At 40.3% G+C, this 22,900-nt stretch overlaps 1 protein-coding gene across 1 annotated transcript in view; it reads left to right on the forward strand.

Annotated features, from left to right (window-relative positions):
* The window catches only part of Gaba-b-r2 (gamma-aminobutyric acid type B receptor subunit 2), a 305,292-nt gene that overhangs the window by 276,322 nt on the left and 6,070 nt on the right, over nucleotides 1-22,900 (forward strand). The window contains exons 3-17 of the mRNA XM_076306135.1: nucleotides 4,341-4,478; nucleotides 7,609-7,776; nucleotides 10,014-10,189; nucleotides 11,709-11,886; nucleotides 13,186-13,419; nucleotides 14,960-15,020; nucleotides 15,083-15,317; nucleotides 15,706-15,946; nucleotides 16,179-16,301; nucleotides 16,412-16,522; nucleotides 16,617-16,841; nucleotides 17,904-18,086; nucleotides 18,162-18,264; nucleotides 18,354-18,477; nucleotides 18,548-19,011. Of these exons, the coding sequence (XP_076162250.1) occupies nucleotides 4,341-4,478; nucleotides 7,609-7,776; nucleotides 10,014-10,189; nucleotides 11,709-11,886; nucleotides 13,186-13,419; nucleotides 14,960-15,020; nucleotides 15,083-15,317; nucleotides 15,706-15,946; nucleotides 16,179-16,301; nucleotides 16,412-16,522; nucleotides 16,617-16,841; nucleotides 17,904-18,086; nucleotides 18,162-18,264; nucleotides 18,354-18,477; nucleotides 18,548-19,011 (2,764 nt within the window). The remainder of the gene's footprint in view (nucleotides 1-4,340; nucleotides 4,479-7,608; nucleotides 7,777-10,013; nucleotides 10,190-11,708; nucleotides 11,887-13,185; nucleotides 13,420-14,959; nucleotides 15,021-15,082; nucleotides 15,318-15,705; nucleotides 15,947-16,178; nucleotides 16,302-16,411; nucleotides 16,523-16,616; nucleotides 16,842-17,903; nucleotides 18,087-18,161; nucleotides 18,265-18,353; nucleotides 18,478-18,547; nucleotides 19,012-22,900) is intronic.

Raw genomic sequence — 22,900 nt, forward strand, 5'->3', positions numbered from 1 at the left:
GCGCACTCGTAATTATAGCACGGTACTATTTAAGATAATGTCACGACATTTCTCCGCGGTCAACGAAAATAAGATGCCCTCTATACTGCCTTCTGACCCTGGTACTTTTGGCGTATTAATCTCGGTCCGTGCATCGTCTCGCGAGCCGTTTTAAACTTGAACGCCGACCGTGATCGCGAATCGCGTGCACCGTGCACGAACACGGACCAATGACCACCGAGAACACCGACGATGGTGTTCAACACGTTGAACACCACGGTGGTCACTGGTGACTCACGGAACCAAGTCGCGGGAAATCTGTAAAACGCTTACAAGGCACGAGTATCGAACACTCGTGCACTTTTAAAGATTTAAGGAACTATTAATCTTGTTAGTGATATTATGTAATAAAAAGTACGTTTTTAAATTATCGAATGGAAAGTTTGAAATAGTGTTACTAACGGAATTCTGGAAAATAATAAGTACATTGACAAATCGTCTGTAAAACGCTCACAAGGCACGAACTAGAACACTCGTGAAGTTTTAAGTATCATTATTCTTGTGAGTGATATTATAAAATGAAAAGTACGTTAACGAATTATTGAATGGAAACTTTGAAATAGCGTTACGAAGGAGATTTTATGAAATAAAGAAGTACATCGACAAATCATCGAATGTAAACTTTTAAATAGCGTTTCTCGCGTAAGGATATACTATAAAATAAAAAGTTCATCGATAAATTATCGAATGTAAACTTTGAAGTAGCGTTACTCGCGGAAGTAATGCTATAAAATAGTAGTGCATCGATAAATTATCGAACAAGTAGGTATCGTGGTCATTCTTAACATTTGTAAACTCTAAAATAACATTACTTACATAATACCATATAATAATAAGTACATTGACCAATTATCGAACAAGTAGGTATCATGGACATCCTTAACATTTGTAAACTCTAAAATATCATTACTTACATAATACTATATAATAATAAGTACATTGACAAATTATCGAATAAGTAGGTATCATAAATATCCTTAACATTTGTAAACTCTAAAATAGCATTACTTACATAATACCATATAATAATAAGTTCATTGACAAATTATCGAACAAGTAGGTACCATGGACACCCTTAACATTTGTAAACTCTAAATTACTTATGTATTACTTACATAAGTAATACTATATAATAAGTATATTGACCAATTATCGAACAAGTAGGTACCATGGACACCCTTAACATTTGTAAACTCTAAAATAGCATTACTTACATAATACTATATAATAATAAGTACATTGACAAATTATTGCACAAGTAGGTATCATAAACACCCTTAACACTTGTAAACTCTAAAATATTATTATTTACACAAGTAATACTATATAACAATTACATTGACCAATCACCAAACAAGTAGGTACCATAAACACCCTTAACACTTCTAAACTCTAAAATAGCATTACTCGCGCAATTCTATATAACAATAAGTGCATCGACAAATTATCGAATACATTTTACACTACGAATATTCTTCGAACAAATATCATGGACATCCTCGACTATGTAAAACCATAATGGCGGTCAACGCGGTTCGTAACTTCCAAAGTCCATCGAAGGCGTACCACGCAGTTGGAACCGATTCCCCGATACAACTGTACCCACCCCCGGCTTTCCCTACACACGTAAAAGAACACTTTTAACGGCGTCGCGAGAGCATCAAGTTTTTCCCGTTCGCCCGAACGAGTTCTCGCCCTTTCCGTTGCCCTAGCCCCGCGTGTTGCCCCCACGTTTGTTTGCGCTCGGTCACCCGCTTGTCTTCGAGTATCCTCGATGGAGAAGCGGCCCGGGATGCTACGCTTTGACACACGGGATTTGTTACCGAGCTGCTCCTGACGTTTTCCCGGGCGTCGTCGTAAAATATACGCGGACACGTTCATACTATGCAAATGCGCCCGCTATGCGCTTGCCGCGGAAATAAAAATAGAGAGCAACGAGCGGGAGAAAATGGGACTACACAGCCGACGAGGGGGGTAGATGGAGGACGATGGGTCGAAACTGCATTCAAAAATTGAATAACTTACGAGGCGCTCGATGAGAAGCTTGAACCGCGTTGTTCTCTTTTTTTTTTTTGCTTCTTTTTTTTTTCGAGTCGTTGCCTTTTCGAGGGAGTACGTCTCGAGACGCTCGAAAACGCGCGGACTCGAAGTGTGCCGCAGAGTGGGGTATTTGCTTGGAAATAAACCGGATAACGATTTGGAAAATTGTACGTGAAATTATGGAAATTTTTCGTTCCTCGAGCTGGATAAACGTGGAAGGAACAACGAACCAACAGTTGCTTTTTTTCGTTCCTGAACTCGCCAAGCATCACATTTCGTTAAAAGTTGAGAGCTTTTGTGACACACGTTTGTTTTTTTTTTTCTTTCTTCTTTTTTTTTTTTTTTTTTTTTTTTGTTGAGCCTTGTTCGTGCTCCAAAAACCTCATTCGGGTATAGTAATGTTATTAAAGTTTTAAATAAATTGTGGATGTTTCTTCGCTACGGGAGCTTTATAAAAAGATAGCACAGTGTATCTGCAAACAGGTCATTCTTGGTTATCGTTTGTATTTACGTGCTTGTTAAAATTTTTTAATGATTAATAATTCAAGGATTTTTTATACGGTCACAGTGACTTCGTAATGTTTCTGTTGTACTTTCGGCTGCGTCTCGATACTCAATCTTATCTCATTACATTCGCCATACGATTGGAGTCAAAAAAAAAAATTGATCCCGGATTCACTTGGATTTACGTTTCACAGTTAATTCAATGATTATCGAGAGTCGCGTTTCTCGTTATACGACACAAGCCCGTGCATTCACGTTCACGTTCATGTTCAATGCAGTTTTATTTGCTATGGTGTAATTGAGCTTTTTCAATTATATACCCTAAAGTACTTTTATTTTTCAAGTTTTGCACCTCCAAGTATATACAGGGTGACTCATTTGAAGTTTAAATCTATATTATTTAGTACACACATTATTTATCATAATTATTCAATATACACGTTATTTATCATAATGATTCAATACACATGTTATTTATCATAATTGTTCAATACACACGTTATTTATCATAATTATTCAATACACACGTTATTTATCATAATTATTGAATAGACACTTTATTTATCATAATTATTCAATATAGACGTTATTTATCATAGTTATTCAATACACACGTTATTTATCATAATTATTCAATACACACGTTATTTATCATAATTATTTAATACACACACTATTTATCGCAATTATTTATGAAATAATTCTAACAAGATAAATTTTAGGAATGTTTAAGAACGTTAAGTTTCAAATGTCGTTGAATGAACTTGAACGACCTTGAAACACCTTGAAACACCAAAGAGTTTAGGTTGATAAACTCATCTTGAAATGGACCACGCACTCACATAAATGAACAAACACGATTCCGTTAAAAAGAATCAATATCACATTAAAATCTCAGAAGCTCGTCTATCTAGAGAAAATTATTGACTGTCATAAAATATTCCCTGCAAAACAGAGTTCGTTTAAAATATTTTACAAAACGAACTACAGTTTAGGAAATAATAACGCGCGATAATTCAAATGCGTCAGCCTGTATAATGGCACATTTTTAAAATTTTATATCCATAAGCGTATTTACTTGGGTACACATAAAATCTGTGTACGTATTTTTTTGCAATAAATAATGTCTGCGATCCATAACGGTTCATAATCCTCGAGAAAATCAACAGTTTAATAAATTCGTACTTAACAACGGATTTCGAGTTTCGAGCATTGATTTTAGTAATACTCGTTCAATGCGTTAAATAGTACAAACTCGAAGCTTCGAGGTGGTTGTTTATTCGTCAAAATCGGACGGTACGAAACCGCGTTATGGCAATTTTAAGATCTGATTCAATTAAATATCGAATTGTTCTAAAAGTCATTTCGTTTTCCAAGATAGATAATATATAATTTAATAAAATGTTTACACACTTTAAAAAAATCGTCGTTGCATTTTCACAAAAAAAAGAAAAAAAAAGGAAATGACTTTCCGAACAACTCAATACCATCATCGAGTCACTCATGAAAGTTGGTAGACCATCCTATAGTCAGAATGTATTAGGTTGTTCGGAAAGTAATTTTGTTTTCCAAAATGGAGAATACATAATTTAAGAAAATGTTTATACGTTCTAAAACAATCGTTGTTCCATTTTCACCAAAAAAAAACGAAATGACTTTCCGAACAACCTCAATAACTTCAATAACTCAAAGCGCGGTGTAAGGTCGAAGCTCGTTCAGTTGCATACGAATGCACAAATCGCTCGATTCTGTTTCAGTGCAACGCAGCTGTCGGCGTGAAGGCGTTTTTCGACATGATGCACAGTGGACCGCATAAAGTGATGCTGTTCGGAGCTGCTTGCACGCACGTCACCGATCCCATCGCCAAGGCGTCCAAGCATTGGCGTCTCACGCAGGCAAGTATCAAACGACGTTAAAAAAAAAAAAAAGAAACGATGAAAAAAATAAACAGCGTCCAAGCATTGGCGTCTCACGCAGGCAAGTACCAAACGACGTTAAAAAAAAAAAAGAAACGATGAAAAAAAATAAACGGCGTCCAAGCATTGGCGTCTCACGCAGGCAAGTACCAAACGACATTAAAAAAAAAAGAAAGAAACGATGAAAAAAAATAAACAGCGTCCAAGCATTGGCGTTTCTCGTAGGCAAGTACCGAATGTCTTTAAAAAAAAAGAAAGAAACGATGAAAAAAAATAAACAGCGTCCAAGCATTGACGTTTCGCGCAGGTAAGTACCGAATGTCTTTAAAAAAAAAAGAAACGATGAAAAAAAATAAAAGGCGTCCAAGCATTGGCGTTTCGCGCAGACAAGTACCGAATTGTTTAAAAAAAAAAAAAGAAACGATAAAAAAAACGGCGTCCAAGCATTGGCGTTTCGCGCAGGTAAGTACCGAATGTCTTTAAAAAAAAAAGAAACGATAAAAAAAATAAACGTCGTTCAAGCATTGGTGTTTCGCGCACATAAGTACTGAATTGTCTTTAAAAAAAAAGAAACAATGAAAAAAAATAAACGGTGTCCAAGCATTGGCGTCTCACACAGGCAAGTACCAAACGACATTAAAAAGAAAAGAAAAGAAACGATGAAAAAAATAAACAGCGTCCAAGCACTGGCGTTTCGCGCAGACAAGTACCGAACGTCTTCGAGAGAAAAAAGAAAGGAAGGAGAGAAAAAAAAGGAAAAGCGACGAGAACGAATCTCCGAATAGACAGACGTACGCTTCGATCGGTCGCGCCGTTGGCGAGCGCAGCCGCGCGAGAATCGCGCCACGTAATTAGCACGAGAAAATCCAACGAGCCGGAGATCGATGAACGCCAATGGCGTTCAAATTCAAACGTTGCGCGTCGTTGTCGCTTTAACAATCCGTGGGTTAAGTTTTCATAACGGATCGTACGAGAAACGATCGACATGGAAATAAATCGTCTCGTTCGCTCTGAAACGTTTTTCTAATCGAACGATTCTCGATCACGCGTCTCGTTCTGGGAAGTCATTCCGTTCTCCAAAATGGAGAATATGCAATTTAACAAAACGTTTGAATATTCTGAAAAAATCGTGTTTCATTTTCACCGAAAAGAACGAAATGACTTTCCGAACGACCGAATAAAAGCTTCTTTTAACTCTCTCGAAAGAAGAACATTGCCCGCGCGTGTAAAAAATTACGCGTTGTTGTCGCTTTAACAATTTGTAGGTTAAGTTTTCCTAACGGATCGTACGAGAAACGATCAACGCGGAAGTAAATCGTCAAACGATTCTCGGTTATGCGACTCAGATAGTCGCTCGAAATTTCGAAGCGTTGGATCGTACGCGAAAAATATTTGATTGTTCTGGGAAGTCATTTCGTTCTCCAAAATGGAGAATATGTAATTTAATAAAACGTTTGTATATACTGAAAAAATCGTGTTTCATTTTCAACGAAAAAAACGAAATGACATTCCGAACAACCTAATAGGAAAACAATGTTACGAATACGTTCTATTTACATTTTTTAATTTTCGAGTTAAGAACTAAGGAAAATGTTCTACGCGTTGAAATTAAGTATCGGGTTGTTCGAAAAGTCATTTCGTTCTCCAAAACGTAGTATATATCATTTAATAAAACGTTTACACATTCTGAAAAAATCGTGTTTCATTTTCACCGAAAAAGACGAAATGACTTTCCGAACAACCTAATAGGAAAACAATGTTACGAATACGTTCTATTTACATTCTTTAATTTTCGAGTTAAGAATTAAAGAAACTGTTCTACGCGTTGAAATTAAGTATCGGGTTGTTCGGAAAGTCATTTCGTTCTCCAAAACGTAGTATATATCATTTAATAAAACGTTTACACATTCTGAAAAAATCGTGTTTCATTTTCACCGAAAAGAACGAAATGACATTCCGAACGACCCAATAAAAGCTTCTTTTAACTCTCTCGGAAGAAGAACGTCGCCCGCGCGTGTAAAATATTACGCGTCGTGAATATATTCCGCGGAGAGAACGTGTCGCGAACTGCTCCTTCTGCTGGTGAAAGTATCGTGTAATTAACAGTACCGTGCAAGTAACCGTAATTGGTATCGTCGAGTATGTCCGTCGTCTAGACACTTTTGCCCAGATACCGTTTCGAGGACGAGCGCGTTGCGTTGTATCGAGCGTACGGATTACATCGTGGAATCTCTCTCTTCAAAGAACAAGTTCACGAAAAGAGATCGTAGAAATGTCCGTAACCGAATTCAATTCTCGTCCGAGATTGCACTCGAACGATACCAGATTAATGCGCGAGGATGTTCGGTGGATCGTTGACGCGATCGAATGGAAGAACCTTACGAATCGAAGAACCTTACGAGGGAAAATTTACGATGTTCCGTTGGTTTCTAAAACTCTCGACGATCTTGCGAACCGTCTTGAAACATTCTCAACGAATGTACCAACTACTCGTTCAAGACGTCGTAACATTCTTTACGTTCAACCGCAACCGTATTTGGTTACCGCTCGAGCGTTAACGGAACGATCGTTAACGACCCATACGTTCGTAAATATTGTATTTTCTCTCGATGTTCACATTCCGTGAAACAGTTACCACACCCGTGAATCGTTACAGAAATTTTCCTTTCGCTTTCATTATTTTTCTCGTTCGTATCCTTCCGTACCTCGCTGCAATTCGCGCATACTTCTTCAATGGAGTTTTCCTCATTGTGAATAAATAAAGTGTAGAAGCTACGTTCCGAGATATTCGAAGAAACAACTTGTCGAACTCTGAGAAACTAACACGGTTGTAAGGTGCTTTTCCTTTACCTGGTTCCCGATTTCGACGCGTAGTTCGCTTCAGGTACAGTTTCGAGACTATTAGAAAATAGGGTAATTTCGGACTGGGTACACTGTTCTTCGACCGATCGATTCGATTACGAAACAAGTTCGCTCGTTTCGAAGGGTGCTCGAAACTTTCGAACGTACACTCGCGCGTCCTACCGAACAAGACGGACCGAAACCGACCTATCCTCTGCAGAGGTACGTGGCTAGTACGTCGTATCGTAATACCTTGTTTCCGTTGCAGCTCAGCTACGCAGACACGCACCCGATGTTCACGAGCAACAGCTTCCCGAACTTCTTCAGGGTAGTGCCATCCGAGAACGCGTTCAATGCTCCGCGCGTCGCGCTCTTGATACACTTCAATTGGACCAGAGTCGGCACGATTTACCAAAACGAGCCGAGATACGCCCTGGTGAGTCTGCGTGGGTACGATATTCTACGAAAACCTGGTAGAACCTGGTAAAACCTAACCCAGACTTAACCCAGACTTAACCCAGACCTAACCCAGACCTACCCCAGACCTAACCCAAACCTGATAGAACATGGTAGAATCTGGTAGAACCTGGTAAAACCTGGTAGAACATGGTAGAACATGGTAGAACATGGTAGAACATGGTAGAACATGGTAGAACATGGTAGAACATGGTAGAACATGGTAGAACATGGTAGAACATGGTAGAACATGGTAGAACATGGTAGAACATGGTAGAACATGGTAGAACATGGTAGAACATGGTAGAACATGGTAGAACATGGTAGAACATGGTAGAACATGGTAGAACATGGTAGAACATGGTACGATCTGGTAGAACCTGGTACAATCTGGTAGGACCTGGTAGAACTTGGTACAATCTGATAGAACCTGGTAGAACCTGATACAATCTGGTAGAACTTGGTAGAACCTGGTAGAACTTGAAACAATCTGGTAGAATCTGGTAGGATCTGGTAGAACCTAGTACAATCTGGTAGAACCTGGTAAAACCCACTAAAACCTGGTAAAATCTGGTAGAACCTGGCAGAACCTGGTAGAACCTGGTAGAACTTGGTACAATCTAGTAGAACCTGGTAGAACCTGGTAGAACCTGATATAATCTGATAGAACCTGGTAAAACCTAATAAAACCTGGTAAAACCTAATAAAACCTGGTAAAATCTGGTAAAACCTGATACAATCTGGTAGAACTTGGTAGAACCTGGTAGAACTTGAAACAATCTGGTAGAATCTGGTAGGATCTGGTAGAACCTGATACAATCTGGTAGAAGCTGGTAAAACCTACTAAAACCTGGTAAAATCTGGTAAAACCTGAGACAAAGTCCGCGATGTCGACTGGATCGTCATCTCCGAAAACTGTCCATCGAAATCCTCTAAACTTGTCGCATTACCGTTTCCACCGCGTTTCCGCGGAAACTGGTGCACGTTACGATGCACCGCACGCAGCCGTGTAGTTCTGCTACGTGAACGTCCAACTTGGATCATTAATAATTCAAACGGTTGACGACCGAAAACATTAAGCGGTCGTTTCGTTTCCCGAACGAGCGACTTCTTACGCGAACGTCACGTTCGGTCGTTCGTAGACTCTCCCTATTGTCAATGATCTCTGTTGTTCGTAGTTGGAGGGAACAACGACTCGGTACAATCGTGGAACGTGCATCTAGGGAACGATGGAACGTTTATTTCTTTCTTTCCCGTTACTGTAACGATAACGCGATCGAATGGTCCGCGACGATTCGGTTCTATGGGTCCGTAACCGATATTTTTCTCGAGTCAATTTCATCCGTATCGCGGAACGGGAAGCATGGTGCACGTATCACCGATATCCATCCTCCTAAGGTCTTTCGTTTGATTCATTGTTTCCGTAGTCTGTTGTTTTCTCTATAGATCAAAAGTTGAATAACTCCGCGAAACTCGGGAGTCGCTTATCCAACACTGAGGTGTTGATTTTTATCAACGTGGTTAGAAAAATAAATTGTATCTCTGTGTGCAAAGTGTGAGTGAGTACTTTGAAGCAGAAGTAACGGGTGTTTTCATCGTATTGTAGTTAACTATATTGTGTTCACCTTATACCTGGTATAACAATACAATAAATATATCCGTTACTTTCACTTCGTCCACTTGTTACACGTGAGATTCAACTTAGTTTTTTGGCTTTCCTGTTGGGATACATGGTTAGTACAATAACAGGAGTAGACCACACTTCTTTACCATTTTATCATCCTAAGGAATCAGAAAAATACAAACCACTAGTCACACACACTCTCCATCTTTTAATCTTTCGACTAGGCACTCTACTTCTATTAGCTTGTTCGAAAAGTCATTTCACTTTTCAAAATGAAGAATATATAATCTAATAAAATATTTGTACACTCTACAAAAATAGTGTTTCATTTTCACCAAGAAAATTAAAATGACTTTCCAAACAACCTAATACTACATGGAACCGTTCTTCAAAGTTCACCTTTGTGTCAAACAAACGAGAACGGGACCAATCGGTACAATAATGAAACATTTTTATTTTTGGTTCCTCTCGAACGATACCTCTATCTCGTTGTACCTTTAGAATTTTTAATAAATATACTTTATCATCGAATGTGAAAACCTGAACGATCATTGACGAATTTCTACGCGGTGGTTGTGTTTCATCATTTCCAGGCTCACAATCGATTGGTCGCCGATTTGGACGCCAGCAAGATGGAGGTCGTGGAGACGCAGAGCTTCGCCACGGAGGTGACCACGTCCCTCGAAAAACTGAAAGACAAGGACGTTAGGATAATTTTAGGCAATTTCAACGAGGTCTGGGCAAGACGAATATTCTGCGAAGCGTACAAGTACGATCAGCGGCGATCGAACGAACCCTATTACTTTTAATAGCTAGCATCTGAGCATTCTTACCGCGAGGACGCCATTTTTCCCGTCGTTAATTTTCTTCGGTAAAGTCCAAGGAATTACACTCGCCTCGTCCTCCGTTAACTTGGAAAACTTACTTTTCGCTTCATTTTTTCCCTGTCGTTGTTTCTTACGTAATTAGGGGAGAAATGGCACAATTGGGACACTTCTGGTCGGAATAAAATAACGAGAAAACTGAACGATCGTTTTTAGTTTTAAATCGTGCCATTGGAAGATCGATTATTGCGTTATAACAGTGTACGGTATAAATAAGTTACTCTCTACGTTTACCTTAATTTTTAATTTTCAAAGAAGTGCATTTCGATTATAGGAATGAGTATTCACGAATGGGACAATGTATTGTATTGTTAGGAAAGTGATTTCGTTTTTTTTTATGAAAATGAAACACGATTTTTTTAGAGTGTATAAACATTTGATTAAATTATCTATACTCCATTTTGGAAAACGAAATCACTTTCCGAACAAGCTAATAATAAAACGAAACGATTAATGTTTCTTTACGCGTGAAAATTATAGTATTGTCAATTTTGGTATCAAGTTACATAAATATCGCAATCTTCCCGCGCTAAATGTTACGTTAAACTATACGTGGAAAATAAACAACAATTCGAACGTTCAGAAATAGAAGATCGTTTCAAGAATCTTTTCGATGAAAGATAATCCAATAGTCTCACAATACTGATAACGGAACGAAAATAATAATTCAATTCGAGTAACGATATCTCGATAAACGTTATACCGTCTAACGTCGCAATGAACAAAAAGAAAAGTTACGATATAGACTAGGTTCGTGTCCGCTAAGGTATCTCGTGACCGTCCGTAGACGCAAGGAACGTTCCATCCATGAATTCCTTATCCGTTTCATTCATAAATACGACAATGACTTTGAAAATTTCACTCGTTTGCTTACCGTGTTAAAAGAAAGTGTACCTAGTATTTTCTGTCGTTGTTCGTTTCTCGAAGAAATATCTGATCAACTGCTACCATTGGGAAACAAATCGTTGGTAATGATACTTCGGGAAACGTTACGAGAGAATGGGCGAAACTTTCGTTCGAAGAACGAAAAAAAGTTAATCGTTTGTCTCCGTTATCTATACACAACGTACAATTAGGTACGACTACACGTGTCCTGTAACGTAGCAATAAAACGAATATACGTAGGTGATTTCATTCGTGGAAAGATTCAGCATTGTTGAGATAATTACAATGTCCCATTTGTGGCTCTCCCCTGTTATTATTATTATTATTATTATTATTATTATTTCTTCTCGTATTCGACGAACGAAATTACGCCGGATACGTACGCGAAACGATAAAAAATCCTCTTTGGCAACCGATGGTTCTTTTCACGCGAAATCGGTATCTCTCGTGGAAAAAGAAACGCTCCGGTGTATAGCCGATCGTTGATAACGCTTGGCTCGAGGCACTCGCGTTTTGCAGATTCGGTATGTTCGGGCGAAAATATCAATGGGTGATCATGGGGACGTACGCGGAGGAATGGTGGCTTCGACCAGGTGGTGGTTGCGCTCCTTCGGAGCTCTCCGAGGCTCTGCACGGCGCCATCCTGACGGATTTGCTTCCGTTGACCACGGACGAGCAGTACACCGTGTCCGGGATCGTGAGTAAACATTCAACGCCGGTAGAGGTATTCGAATACCCGAATATTCGAGTGGCTCGAAATTTGAATCGGGGTACGAATCTTCGAGCCGATCCGAGAACTCGAAAGAACCGAGCAATTCGAGAAAACCGAGTGACTCGAAGAAATCGAGTAACTCAGAGAATCGAGCGTTGTAAATATTCCAGAATTTTGAATACATTGTACGTTGTTTGAAAAGTTACGCACAAAATTATGTTTAATTGAAATATTTGTACACTCGAAGCCGTGAGGTTTTCTCGAGCTACTCGTTTCAATTCGATTTGCTCGATTCTTTCGAGCTCGGATTATCTCGGGTCGGTTTGGCTATTCAAATTGAGTGTAACTCGGTTCAACTATTCAAATCGAATATAACTCGTTGTATTCAAACTAAATATAACTCTGTTCGTTGTATTCAAACGAAGTATAACTCGGTTCGATTATTCAAATCAAATAAACTCGGTTCGTTGTATTCAAACGGATTATAACTCGGTTCGGTTATTCAAATCGAATATAATTCGGTTCGTTGTATTCAAACGGAGTATAACTCGATTCGACTATTCAAATTGAGTATAACTCGATTCAATTATTCCAACCAAATATAACTCTATTCAATTATTCAAATCGAATATAATTCGGTTCGTTGTATTCAAACGGAGTATAACTCGATTCGACTATTCGAACTGAATATAATTCGGTTCGATTTTTCAAACCGATTATAACTCGGTTCGGTTATTCAAATCGAATATAATTCGGTTCGTTGTATTCAAACGGAGTATAACTCGATTCGACTATTCAAATTGAGTATAACTCGATTCAATTATTCCAACCGAATATAACTCTATTCAATTATTCAAATCGAATATAATTCGGTTCGTTGTATTCAAACCCAGTATAACTTGATTCGACTATTCGAACTGAATAGAATTAGGTTCGATTATTCCAACCGAATATAACTCTATTCAACTATTCAAATCGAATATAATTCGGTTCGTTGTATTCAAACGGAGTATAACTTGATTCGACTATTCGAACTGAATATAATTAGGTTCGATTTTTCAAACCGAATATAACTCGGTTCAACTATTCAAATTGAGTATAACTCGATTCAATTATTCCAACCGAATATACCTCGCTTCATTTATACCAGCCGAGTATAACTCGGTTCGTTGTATTCGAGTATTCGAACATCGCTACGTAGACACGTAGCCGCGTTGTTGTCGCGATCGAGACGGATCGGTCGGGCGATTGTTAACATGTATCCTCGTTTCGTATGTTTTACAGACACCGAATCAATATCGGGTCGAGTACGACTCGAGACGGGGCACGGAGTATTCGAGATTCCACGGATACACGTACGACGGTATATGGGCGGTCGCTCTGGCGATACAACACGTGGCGCGCAGGATAAGACACTATCGTCGCAATCAGACCATATCGGATTTCAGATACAGAGACGCGCTCTGGGAGAAGCTTTTCCTCGAGGCCCTCAGGAACACCAGTTTCGAGGGAGTGACGGTGAGGAACGAGATAACGGTTTAATTGGATCGACCAAGGACGAAACGAGTATTTAGTCCCGAGTAATCCGAGCGGTTCTTTTCGTCGGTTTCGTTGCCTCCGTTGCTGGAAAACAACGAACGAACGAACGAACGAAAAACGATAACGTTGCCGCGTCTAGGGGTGGGTCCGATAAACGAACGATTCGCAACAAAAGTAAATGGAAACTTGGTCTACGCTCGAACGTCGATTAAAGCGTCGGGCTCCGTATGTAAATCCTCCGTTTATTTTTGCGTATTTAGCACGTTCGTTCCGCGTTTCCCCTAACCGATAGACGGATCTCGAATCCCGGCGAGCGCGAAAACAAACGAGAAACTCGCGACCGCGCGGGATATTTATCGACCGATAAAAACAAACAACGCGAATGAAACGGAACAGAAAGGAACAAATGCAATCGTTTGGTTCCTAACGGTTCGTTAGCGCTTTGTTCGCAAATTCACGATCCGCGATACGTAATCAATCGAATTTTTCCGTCGCGGCTCGACTCGACCAGACTCGACTAGACGCGACTAAACTGGACCAGACTCCACTAGACTCGACTAGACTAGAGTAGACTCGACTAAACTTGACCAGACTCCACTAGACTCGATCAGACTAGAGTAGACTCGATTAAATTAGACCAGACTCGAGTAGACTGGAGTAGACTAGAGTAGACTCGACTAGAGTAGACTAGACTCGACTAGACTCGACTAAACTCGACTAGACTCGACTAGACTAGAGTAGACTTGATTAAATTAGACTAGACTCGACTAGATTAGAGTAGACTCGAGTAAACTCGACTAGAGTAGACTAGACTCGACTAGACTCAACTCGACTAGACTCGACTAGATTCGACTCGACAAGACTCGACTAGACTAGAGTAGACTTGATTAAATTAGACTAGACTCGACTATACTCGACTAGATTAAAGTATACTAGAGTAAACTCGACTAGAGTAGACTAGACTCGACTAAACTTGACTAGATTTGACTCGACTCAACCAGACTCGACTAGACTCGACTAGACTCGACTAGACTCGACTAGACTCGACTAGACTCGACTAGACTCGACTAGACTAGAGTAGACTTGATTAAATTAGACTAGACTCAACTATACTCGACTAAATTAGTGTAGACTAGAGTAAACTCGACTAGACTCAACTCGACTGGACTCGACCAGATTCGACTCGACTAGACTCGACTAGACTAAAGTAGACTCGACTAGACTCGACCAGACACGTCTCGTCTCGTCGTTTTCGCCGAGTTTAAACGCGAGACGTCCGCGCGAAATTTCCAACTAGTTTCCTACGAGAGTGAAACAGATAGAGGATGGCTGTCGGCCGAGAAGTTCCCAAGAAACGACGATGACACGCGCCCCGGAATCGATGCTCGAAATGCGAACGAACGGCTCGTCGTATCCGCGCTTTACCGGAAAAAAAAAACAAACAAAATCACCGAACAAATCACACAATCGTTGCACGACGAACACGGAAATCTGAAACGAGTGTGCTTGATCATTTCAGGGGCCTGTACGTTTCTACGATAACGAACGAAAAGCGTATATTCTGTTAAAACAGTTTCAAAGTGAGTACGCGAAGCGAGATCGCCGCGAATATACGATATTTGTACGCGTTTCGTTATTGCAGGCGGCAGCGAAGTTAAGGTAGGAGAATTCGACGGTGTGAACGGGGTGTTGGACCTAACTAGGGGTCAACCTTTGGTCTGGAGGGGACGTTCACCGCCGAAAGATCGAACACTTCATATCATCGAGCACTCGACCGTAAATATTACGATCTACGCGGTGCTAACTTCGGCGGCTAGCGTGGGTATCGTCATGGCGGCCATTTTTCTAGCCATCAATATTAAATACAGAAATCAAAGGTGATTATTCGCGAGACGGTCGTTACCGAATTCAGGTTCATAGAATCGATAGCGTCACGCAAGATTTCCCGCCGTGATTCGTTATTAAGCTGGATCAGGCCAAGAAAAACGTAAAAAGGTATCTTCCCGACGCTTCGAAATACATATACATACGATACACACCAACCTACCTACCTATCTACCTACCTGTCCGCGTGTTCATACCCGACGACGAGTGACTCGCGCGTTTAGATTGTTTTAACGCGTTCCGACGACGATTTAAAAAAAAAAACAAACAGAAAGAGAAAAATAAATGTGATCGTTGATCGCGACGTGTGTCCTTTTTGTTGACTCGTGCCCGGTGTATTCTAATTTTTCTCCTCATGATCGATCATCTTCAACATTTCAGATATATAAAAATGTCATCGCCGCATTTAAACAACCTCATTATCGTCGGATGCATGCTGACCTACAGCAGTGTAATTTTCCTTGGGTTAGATTCGCAGCTGTCCAGCGTAACGGCATTTCCGTATATTTGCACCGCGAGAGCATGGCTACTGATGGCTGGTTTCTCGTTGGCCTTTGGTTCCATGTTCTCCAAAACATGGCGGGTACATTCCATCTTCACCGACGTTAAGCTCAATAAAAAGGTGAGCCACGAGTCTCCTACCACGTTGGTCTTCGTCGATTATCGTATGTATCGTGTATCACGTCGTACACCGTGTCTCAATCGGCGAGCGCGTCCCTCGATCACGATTTCCTCTCGATCTGTTGACCGTTGTGATTTTCTCGCGATCTGAAATCGGTCTCGAGGACGCGCGCGTCCCGAAAATATATAAATTACGCCCGTAATACGTGTACCGTACGTCTCTCGTCGTTTAGGTCATAAAGGATTACCAGTTGTTTATGGTGGTCGGTGTATTGTTGGTTATCGATTTGGGAATTATGACGACGTGGCAGGTTGCGGATCCGTTCTACAGGGAGACCAAACACATGGAACCCTATGTACGTAACGAACTTGGTTGAACGTTGAACATCGAACGATCTCGAGACGATCGGGAGAACACGACACGTGTGTGTGTGTGTATGTAATTAATTTTCTTTTCGTGTTTCAGCCCCATCCCTCCAGCGAGGATATTATCATAGTACCGGAAAACGAGTACTGTCAAAGTAATCGGATGACCGTCTATTTAGTATGTATATACGCGTACAAAGGGCTCCTAATGGTGCGTAATTGTCGAGAGACGAACGATTCGAGGAAAACGGTCTCGTCGTTACCGCGGGCGTCGTTAAACGAATAAAATCTTTCACGGGTTGCAGATATTCGGCGCGTTCCTTGCATGGGAGACCAGACACGTCAGTATACCGGCGCTGAACGACAGCAAGTACGTAGGAATGAGCGTGTACAACGTCGTGATCATGTGCGTCACCGGAGCGGCCATAAGCTTCGTGCTGGCGGACAAACAGGACGCCATGTTCATAATGTTGGCGGTGTTCATAATATTCTGCAGCACCGCCACACTGTGCCTGGTCTTCGTGCCGAAGGTACTTAACACTAGACCTACCGATGATGAACGTATTAATAATTGTATCAGACCGAATACGTGTCTTCGATGTTAGACGGGGAAAAGGCAAGTTAATTCACGAGTACCATTAGTTGTTTACTTTGACAATTGTCCATGAATGTTGCAAGCAAGAACATCGTTAATAATTGAGTAATTTTTAAATGTTACATAGGGAAAAGATAAATTAATTTACGAATACCGTTAGTTATCTACTTTGACGATTGTCCATGAATATTGTAAGCAAGGACATCGTTAATAATTTAGTCATTTTAAAATGTTACATAAGGAAAAGATAAATTAATTCACGAGTACCATTAGTTGTTTACTTTGACAATTGTCCATGAATGTTGCAAGCAAGAACATCGTTAATAATTGAGTAATTTTTAAATGTTACATAAAGAAAAGATAAATTAATTTACGAATACCATTAGTTATCTACTTTAACAATTGTCCATGAATATTGTAATCAAGGACATCATTAATAATTTAGTCATTTTAAAATGTTAGATAGGGGGAAAAATTAATATACGAATACCATTAGTTGTCTGCTTTGACAATTGTTCATGAATATTGTAAGCAAAGTCATCGTTAATAATTTAGTCATTTTAAAATGTTAGATAGGGGAAAAAATTAATTTACGAATACCATTAGTTGTCTGCTTTGACAATTGTTCATGAATATTGTAAGCAAAGTCATCGTTAATAATTTAGTCATTTTAAAATGTTAGATAGGGGAAAAAATTAATTTACGAATACCATTAGTTGTCTACTTTGACAATTGTTCATGAATATTGTAAGCAAGGACATCGTTAATAATTTAGTCATTTTAAAATGTTAGATAGGGGAAAAAATTAATTTACGAATACCATTAGTTGTCTACTTTGATGATTATCCACGAATCTCGTAGACAGATACAGTTAATCATTTTAAAAAGAAATTTGAAACAAGTCAAATCGAGCCCTTTGGTACTTTCCAGCGTTAACGAATAGTTGCCCTTTTCGCGAGCACGCGTGTATTTAAGTGAGCTTTGTTTCCGCTGGCAGCTGATAGAACTGCGACGTAATCCCCAAGGAGCGATAGACAAACGAATCAGAGCCACGCTTAGGCCGATGTCGAAGACGCGCCGGGACTCGAGCATGAGCGAGCTGGAGGAACGTCTGAAAGAGGCCACACTGGCGAATCAAAAGTTTCGCAAGCAGCTGCTGGAGAAAGATTCCGAACTTCAGGTAAGCGAACGCTTCGTAATCACCAACGGAGCGAGTAGACTGATCACGTGGACGAACTGCTTCTCGATCGCGCAGATGTTCATGAGGAGGCTCGACGACGACCAGGCGGCTTCGAACACGCAAGAAGCGATGGACAGACTCACGGTTCCGAGACAAGAGGGAACGATCAAGAAAGAGGGTAACGATCGCGCTGTATACCGAAACCCGGTACACCGGAGATCGATACTCTTCGATCTGGATCGATACATATCCCTCGTTCTGTCGCAGGTCTGTCCGTCAATACGGAGACAACCGATATCTCGATGTCGATGTGCAGCCTTAACTCGACGACGATTTCTCAACCGGATGGCGATTACGCAAACGCGACCACCGTCGAGCAACAAACAATAAGGTGCGTACCGATCCTGAGAAACAATGAAATCGCTCGATGGTTTTGTAAACGATCCCTGTCCGTTACGCAGGAAGAAGACGTCCTTCTCGAAAGTTCCAGCGATCGCCATCGACAGCGAACGGGTACCACTGATGCCCCAAGGGGACCCCGTGAAGGGAGTACCAACCGACAACGTACCCTCGGGCCCGCCCTCGGCTCTGAAACACACAACCGACGAAACCGGCCGCAGAAGGAACCGTTCCGGCAAGGAGAGCGAACCTCTCATCGAAAGAAGCCCGGAACCACGCACCGATGGCAAAACCAACGTTGAATTCGTGCCGGAAATCGTCGAGGAGGGCGACGCCATCATCCTCGAAGAAACTGAGATACCCAGACACGGTAAACCGATCCGGTGCAGGGACGATCGCAGATCAAGGCTACCGACACCACCACCCGCTAAGAACGTCTCGTTCGGTGAACTCCACGAGCAAAACTACCTCGAGCAAGCCATCCTGCCACCTCCGTTGCAGTTCGTACCGAAACATCGACATTTCGGTGAGTGCGGTTCCATTCGCGCTGAAAGTACCTTACGTGACTGGGTAAAACTGTCGCGAGTTCTTCTCGAGAGTGTTTCACGTCAATGGAGACTACATCTGAGATCAACTCGCGACAGTTTCAATCTCGATTGGACGCTTAGCTTAACGTCTCGTTGCACAAAGTGCCTCTGACTCGTTGCACCGTCATCGATATGCCCGTCGATCAGGGTAATCCACGGTAAAGCGTGAAATACCACACGAATCACCCGGTAAGATGATATTGATTATTGTTGGAGGAAATCGATGAAATTTGGAGATCTTTTATCTTTTTCTTGGGTGAATGTTCGTTGCGAATAGAACAAGCCCGAACAGCTACAAGATTCACTAGCAGGATCGGTCGATGGTACTGTGCGTAGCTGAGAAGTTGACTCGCGGGAGGAATTGCGGGTCAATTTTGGTGTCAGGAGGAATTGCGGTATTTAGTGGATGACCCGATCGAGTAAACATTACTTGATCCTGTCTACGTAACCGTTACACGTGGTACTACATCCACCTTAATCCAGCGGTAATCTTTCCAGTTGCCAACTATACATAGCCAACTGCTACCATTAAGAGGTAGCTTAAGTACCACTTGAGCCCGACATCTGACTCGTTCACTCGAAACGGGTCGGGTAGTTGGATTTAACGACCGGTTGCCCGTACAAAGAGCAATCTGTTTGCCATAGACTCGAAAGTTGACAGTTTCGATTCCTACATTTGAAACGAGCGTATACGAAAACTCCACTATGCGGAGATCGTAGATTACCGACGAATCGGATTAGTCGTTTCGCCTCGAATTACACGGATTTTCGTTACTGGCTACAACGATCACGTACGAGTCCATCGCGTGACGGAGTCGCGAGAAGAGGCATCGAAGCGGAGTGAGACCAAACGATAACGAACGACGACTGAAACACAATGGCGTAGACCTACACCCAGAATATTGACTATGTATCGACGAAACAACAAAATTCTAGTACCTTTCGTAATATATTGGGTCGTAGAGTAGATTAATACTATTCGAATGATTGAATAGTTTAATACTATTCGAATGTTTGAATAGTTTAATACTATTCGAATTCTTCGGTAGTTTAATACTATTCGAATGCTTGAGTAGTTTAATACTACTCGAATTCTTGGGTAATTTAATACTATTCGAATGCTTGAGTAGTTTAATACTACTCGAATACTTGAGTAGACCTAGACCCAGAATATTGACCATGTATCGACGAAATAGCAAAATTCTCCTACCTTTCGTAATATATTGGGTCGTAGAGTAGATTAATACTATTCGAATGATTAAATAGTTTAATACCATTCGAATGTTTGAGTAGTTTAATACTATTCGAATTCTTGGGTAGTTTAATACTATTCGAATGCTTGAGTAGTTTAATACTACTCGAATACTTGAGTAGTCTAACATCGTTCAAATATTATTAGAATATTTGAGTATTTTGATACTGTTCTAATATTTTAAAATACTCGAGTATCCCAAGGTTGCATCAATATTATTGGAGTACTTGAGTATTGTAATACTATTCTAATATTATTCGAATACATAACTACTCTAATACTATTCCAATATTATTCGAATACATAACTATTCGAAAACTATTGTAATATTATTCGAATACTCGACTATTCTAATACTGTTCCAATATTATTTGAATATCGAACCATTGAAATATAATTTAAGTGGTAAATTTTTTAAATATTTTATGCATCGATCATACGTCTAAATATTCGTAGTATCTATTGGATTGTTCGGAAAGTCATTTCGTTTTCCAAAATGGAGAAAATATAATTTGATAAAATGTTTATACACTCTAAAAAAATCGTGTTTCATTTTCACCAAATAAAACGAAATGACTTTCCGAACAACCCAATAAATAAAGTATAGATAACGAGAATTATCGTCGAAGACAAGTACCACGATTAAGTAAAATTGTACGTCATACGTCCAATCAGATCTTTTTATAACCTCTACATCGTAATTACGGTAAACAATCGTAGAGTTTACAATTCCTTGGTTTCACCCCTTGAAACGATGCCTTGTTAATATTTTAGGTAACGGAGTTATTAACCCTTTCCACTCGATCGCCACTTAATTCGATGTACTTTCTCCAATTCGGAAAACCATCCTGGTTTGAAATTTAAATTAAAATTCAATTACTCCTTTCTTGTAAGATATAAACCTACGTATACAAAACATTGAAACGAAAATGCTCCGTTTTGAATTAATCACACAATTCGAAAGATTTCATCGAGGTACTAGTTTCTGGTAGCAGAAAAGCTTCGAGTGCAAAGAGTTAAGACTATAACATCACTTTTTAATATTCGACTTCGATGTGTGATTCTTTACCAAAGACGTACTCAATTTTATAAATATACGCGACAACATTTGTTAAGCAGCAAAAAAACCGACTTACTCAAGTATTCGAGATTTTGTATATTTCCCGCGGATTCTACTCCTATGCGATGTGACCGCTCAGCACTTAAATGCGGTAATCCCCGCTGAGAATTGGCTTGAGCGGGGGTCTAGTCCCCTTGCCCCACTGTCGTTCAGTTTGCACGGACTTGGCAACTTACGATCTCTGCATAGTACGCGCGTCTCGTTCGCTCTCGCTCGTTCTTGCACGCTATCCTATTCTTGCACCATCGTATTCGTTCGTTCTTTCTCGTTCTCTCCGGTTCGTTGTCCGTTTCGTCGTCGGCCACCGGCTGCCGCTGTCTGGAAAATACGCGCCGAGGCGCGAAGTACAGCAACGCTCGTTTAAATTTAAGCAAATCTGGGTTGGCGTTGAAATTATCGCAAAGTAGGTAGGAATTTTATTCCGAGAACCTTTTCAAAGCCTGTCGACGAGAAAAGAGAAGAAACGCGAGGAAATTAAACGAGAAAGAACAACCCACGGAACGAGAATGGTCGATTTCGAGCGTTTGAAAAGAAACAATTGGAAAAATAAAAAATTTCAATTTTTTCACTTTATCCTTGTGATAACGGTACCGATGAATCGGCGAGGTTCTCCCGATGAAAATGAGCCCAAACACGAGGCACATCGGATAAACTTTGTTCTTAAGAAATTTAAATATCCCAGATGGCGCTAATAATGGAACAATGATAAAATTTCTCCGATTTGTGTCGTGTTTGGACTCATTTTCATCGGGAGGACCTCGCCGATCTGTTGCCATCGTTGTTGTAAAGTTAAACTAGAAAAGGTATAAATTAACATTTTTGTTATTCCGGTTTTTGTAGAATCGGATTACTCTCGGTTCGAGACACCGAGTAGTGGAGAGGGGTTGAAATTTGAGGGAAACAACTCTATTGAAATGTAAACGAGCATCGTTGTAATTGTAAAAACCGGCAACTTCGAAATTCGTTTAACGTCGATCATTTCTCAAAGAATACGTTAGACTGTTTATTCGGTCCTCGAAACCATCGAATGTATTAGGTGGACCGGAAAGTAATGTCGTTTCCTTACATTAAATTCAAACACATAAATTTTTAACGAGTTTTTATTTTTAATCAATGATATAATCACCCTCATTATCAACAACCTTCTGCCATCTAGTGTGCAAATTTTTAATGCCGGATCGATAAAAATCAATTGGTTTTTGAGCAAAATATACAGAGATGGCATTTTGAATATCATCCAAATTTGCAAATCTTTTGCCACTTAGAAAGTGTTGAAGCGATCGGAATAAATGGAAATCCGATGGTGCAACATCGGGCGAGTATGGTGGGTGAGGCAGTACCTCCCACCCCAATTCATTAATTTTTGCCAAGGTTCGTCTTGCGCAGTGCGGTCTTGCATTATCGTGTTGCAGAATAACGCCTTTTCTGTTGACAATCGCTGGCCACTTTTCAATTA

This window comes from Ptiloglossa arizonensis, chromosome 1, assembly GCF_051014685.1.
Source record: "Ptiloglossa arizonensis isolate GNS036 chromosome 1, iyPtiAriz1_principal, whole genome shotgun sequence".
NCBI lineage: Eukaryota > Metazoa > Arthropoda > Insecta > Hymenoptera > Colletidae > Ptiloglossa > Ptiloglossa arizonensis.